At 34.3% G+C, this 4,509-nt stretch overlaps 1 protein-coding gene across 1 annotated transcript in view; it reads left to right on the top strand.

Moving 5' to 3' along the window:
- The window catches only part of dsh (Segment polarity protein dishevelled), a 15,569-nt gene that overhangs the window by 7,368 nt on the left and 3,692 nt on the right, over positions 1-4,509 (top strand). Inside the window, exon 9 of the mRNA XM_018456398.1 lies at positions 1,956-2,198. Coding sequence (XP_018311900.1) covers positions 1,956-2,198 — 243 coding nt within the window. The remainder of the gene's footprint in view (positions 1-1,955; positions 2,199-4,509) is intronic.

The following is a 4,509-nucleotide window of genomic DNA, read 5'->3' as shown; positions in this document are numbered from 1 at the left end:
GTCGATGTCGGTGAAAATGCAGCAAAATTTTTTCAGCAGGATAAAATTTCGTTCAGCATGTGACAAGTGAGCACAAGCAGGAAGCACAACGAACGAACTTGCGCTTCTTGGATCCAAACACTTCAAACTGCGATTCATCTGCGAAAAAATCTACTGACAGCCTAATTCTACAATATCCTCTTTGTTTCCTGTTTCTTGCTGTTTTTCTCTGTTTGTCTCTTGCCTTTTTGATCAAGAAGTGTGTTTTTTAGCCCACAATAGCCTCTTCTTTTTAGTAATGGGTCTAAGCAACGGTTTTTGGACTGCAACATATCCCTTTAAGTTGTAAGGCGGCGTTTGATGATCACAAGTGTGACATGCTTTTTTTCTTCGTTTCCATCAGAGCAGCACGGATATGACGAGTTGTTTGGAATCCGACTCGTTTGGAATACATTCTGATAAACTTCTATCCTCCTGTTGGTCACTCGAGGTTGTTTATAGATCGTGATCACGTACATTCTTGTTTTCATCAAATCTCTTAAAGGTAAACTACAAGCCACCTTGCAAGAGAAACCTTCTCCAGACGAACAATTTCACGCGTTCTATGTCGCTGCATTTCTTAATGCGGCTATGGCAGATAGCCGCTTTTCGATTGACAATTTCTTCCTGGAAGCCACTTACGATTGATTGCGATCAATGATTGAGACCAATTTTCACAAGTTTTCACAGTATCACACAATACAAGGCGAACATCACTGAAATTTTTTCATTGTATGTGTTGACGAATCGGATTTCAGAACAACATTTGGACACATGTAATATCACTACGAGAGCATCTCGTAACCTTGCACGTGTATTTGTTTTATTTCCAGGAATCGATCATTATCCAGCTGTTAGTCCCGCTTCTTCGAAAACTATAGTTTTTTCAACTATTTTTTTATATAAATAGTGTATAAATTATATATATATATATATATAGCGTATATAAATATATATACATATCCCACTTTAAATAATACATTAAGATTTCTCGAAAACTATGATAGAATACGGAAAAATGTTTCAAATAAAAGTTGTATGGTTCGGAGGGGAACATAAGAAGGTATCATTGATTTGACCTTGGGTGGCATCGTTAAGGTCAGGTCAATGTCGCATCGATTTTTTTTTATTGAACACCATATTTTTGATGCCAGAATTCATTAGCTGGTGTCAAGAGCTTTTCAAAACACTATAATAAAGTTATTTTTCATTAAGTACTTTTCGAGTTATAAGACTTGAAAGTTACAGTACCGTCAGCATTAGCATTACGCAAGGTGTCCGACCAACAGCTAAAACCTCTTGAATGTTGTTCAGGATCATGCCCTAGATAACATTTGTCAAGATTAAAGCCATTGGAGGTTGTACCTCTTATTTTCATTTTTACGTAAAAATGAATTTTTAGTGCAAGGTATCGATCGGACACCTTGCGTAATGCTAATGCCGGCGGTACTGTAACTTTCGAGTCTTATAACTCGAAAAGTACTCAATGAAAAAATATTTTATTATAGTGTTTTGGAAAGCTCTCGAGGTGTGCTACAAGAATATGCAATGAAAAATTGAGTGTTCCATTTAAAAAAAATGAAGTTCACTTTGAAATGTCCTCAGCACGTCCATCCATCAAATAATTATTTCCACTATGTGATGTTTTTGTACTGAACATTTGGTGTAAACCATTTTTCCGTATGTCTTCAAATTTTGCTAGTAATTAAATCGATCACATTATACGAATCTGTATATATATATATATATATGCGAATGAAAGAGATTTATAACAGGTAGGCTCATGTCTATGCCAAACACACGTTCATCCTTTATAGAGAAATCAACGAGTCTGGAAGTATATTGAAATTAATAAGCAGTAACGCGTGTTATACATGTACATGTATATACATATATAAGTATACATATATTTCACGAATGTATATTGATATTGACAGGTGGTAGCAGTGCGGGTAGCGAACGCATTTGCAAGGAACCTATTCACGATCTAAAGTCATGTTCTTCAGCATCCGAATCGGAGCTGCATAATCCGTCGGTACCATCAATGCCAAATAAAAGTTCCGGCAATGGTAATGGATCGAACGGAAAGAGATCGAATGGAAGCCGCAGTCGTTCGAGTGGTTCCGAACAATCTGTTCAAACGGGAACAGGGAATCAGCAGAATCAGCAAGACTTATCTGGTAGTAGACAGTCATTTCGCATTGCGATGGGAAATCCTTGCGAATTCTTTGTCGATGTTATGTAGATGTGTTGTAAATAGAGAAAAAGAGAGTTAGATATACGTATAGTGTAGAATATAAAGCTAAACACATTGTGAATGAATACTTTGAATAATTTTACTTGAGCACGTTAAACCGTTATACTATGCTTGTAAAGTAAAGAGATTATTATGCTGATAAACGTCTGTGTCGAAATCTTTCTCTTTTTCTTTTTTTTAATTATCTCGGACTTTTTCAATATTTCTGTTTCTGTTTTCATATTCTGAGATAAAGTAATAATTATCATGAAACTATCATGCACTGCGATGTTCACGCATGGTTGCTAACGCTTTTCTAATGTTCAAAGTATTTATTCACTAATTCCGCCTATATCAGATTTGAATAAGATTTTTTAATTCGTTTGTACAGATCTTTATATATCATTTGCATTTTACATAGCAGCATTTTATCTACAAGAAAAATCTTTTAATAAAATTATGTTGAGCTATATTTTGCATGTAACCGCGGTGTATATACATATTAAAATATGATTTGAAAGAGTAAGTCTAGGTCCACAATTTTGTTTTTTAAGAAGCCATAAACTGTAAAAGCCATAAGAAATTGACCAATCACACTCAATTATTTTTCTTATACTCGACTATTATTAGTTAATTTCTTACAGCTGTACGGTTTACAGCTTCTTAAAGCAAAGTTGTGGATCTAGAGTTACATTACAACGTAAAATTCGATTCGAGTAAACGAGCGATAAAGACGTAAACCTGTTATTCTATAGTCAAAATGGTGACAAAATTTACAAGTATCTATTACCCATTTATTCTCTTGCGTGACGCTTCACATGTAAAATTTGACATTTTTTGTTTTCTCTTTTATCAGCATTAGTAGTAAATAAATATTTCTCTAATGTTACTTATCATTTAATAATACACAAACAATTTTATACGTTACACGCATAAAATGTGTAAAAAGTTGTTTTATATGTAACATTACGATGTTAGATACCTATTAATATGAATGAACTTGTGTCTCCCTTCGCCCCAAAAGAAACCGAGATAAACGTACAGTGTCAAAAGTAAATCGTCCCAAATGTTTATTGTTATCTTTCTGCATGACGTTATTTTTGAAATTTTCAATAATCTATTTTTTATATTCTATACAGGGTGTTTCCAAATTAAATCGCAAAACTTCGGGAGCGTGTAGAGGAGTAAAAAACTAAGAAAAAAAGTCCTATAGACATATGCTCGTTTTTGCTCCGTTTCAGAGAAATCGAAAAAAAATGTTTTTTTTACCTGCAAGATTAAATGGGGACCGTTTTCTAAATTTCTTGGAGAATGAATTTTCTGACTATTTAGAAAACATCCCATTACAACAACGTACTGAAATGTGGTTTCAATTAGATGGATGCCCTGCTCATTACAGCAGAGTCGCTAGAACCTGGTTAGATAGAAAATTCCCACAACGATGGATTGGACGTGGAGGAGCAGTACATTGGGCAACTCGTTCGCCCGACTTAACGCCATTAGATTTCTATGCATGGGGTACTCTGAAGCAAGAAGTTTATTCTTCGCCTATTCAATCAGAGCAACATTTGAGAAATCGTATCGTAGCTGCAGCGAACAGAATATCGCAAGAACAGTGCCTGGCTGCTACAAGAGCCGTGTTTGACAGATGCAATGCTTGTATTGCTGCAAGAGGTGCACATTTCGAACAAAATCTTCATTAAAAAGTTTATAAATAAAATAATTAAAATAATAAATTAAATATATTTTTTTCTTTTTTCGTGATTTCCTGCGAAACAAAGCAAAAAGGAGCATATGTCTATAGGACTTTTTTTCTTAGTTTTTTACTCCTCTACACGCTCCCGAAGTTTTGCCATTTAATTTGGAAACACCCTGTATTTTTTGAGACGTAATTAGTGTAATAAGTGTCTTTTCTACCATAATGTTTTGTTATCGTACTTACAATTATGCACGCTTCATTACGCAAGTGTAATTATATGGTTACTTTATAACAGCACGCTCGCACAAGGCATAAAGCACAAAAATGAACATGTAAATAACACATGGTTTACCTCAGCTGCAAATAAACCATAGGAATTTGTAAGAATTCTCTGCACATGCATGCATTTATATGATGGAAAGATATACATATATATTTTTTATGTCACAGTCAAAGTGTTCAGTAAATGCGTATACATTTACTGTAGTCTGCTATAGTCCGTGTATACATTTACTAAAGTTAACACTTTAACTGTGACATAATATAACACACACAC

The sequence above is a fragment of the Mycetomoellerius zeteki genome, unplaced genomic scaffold, assembly GCF_001594055.1.
Source record: "Mycetomoellerius zeteki isolate Tzet28-1 unplaced genomic scaffold, Tzet1.0 scaffold113, whole genome shotgun sequence".
Classification (NCBI taxonomy): Eukaryota; Metazoa; Arthropoda; class Insecta; order Hymenoptera; family Formicidae; genus Mycetomoellerius; species Mycetomoellerius zeteki.
This window is presented reverse-complemented; position numbering and strand designations above follow the sequence as displayed.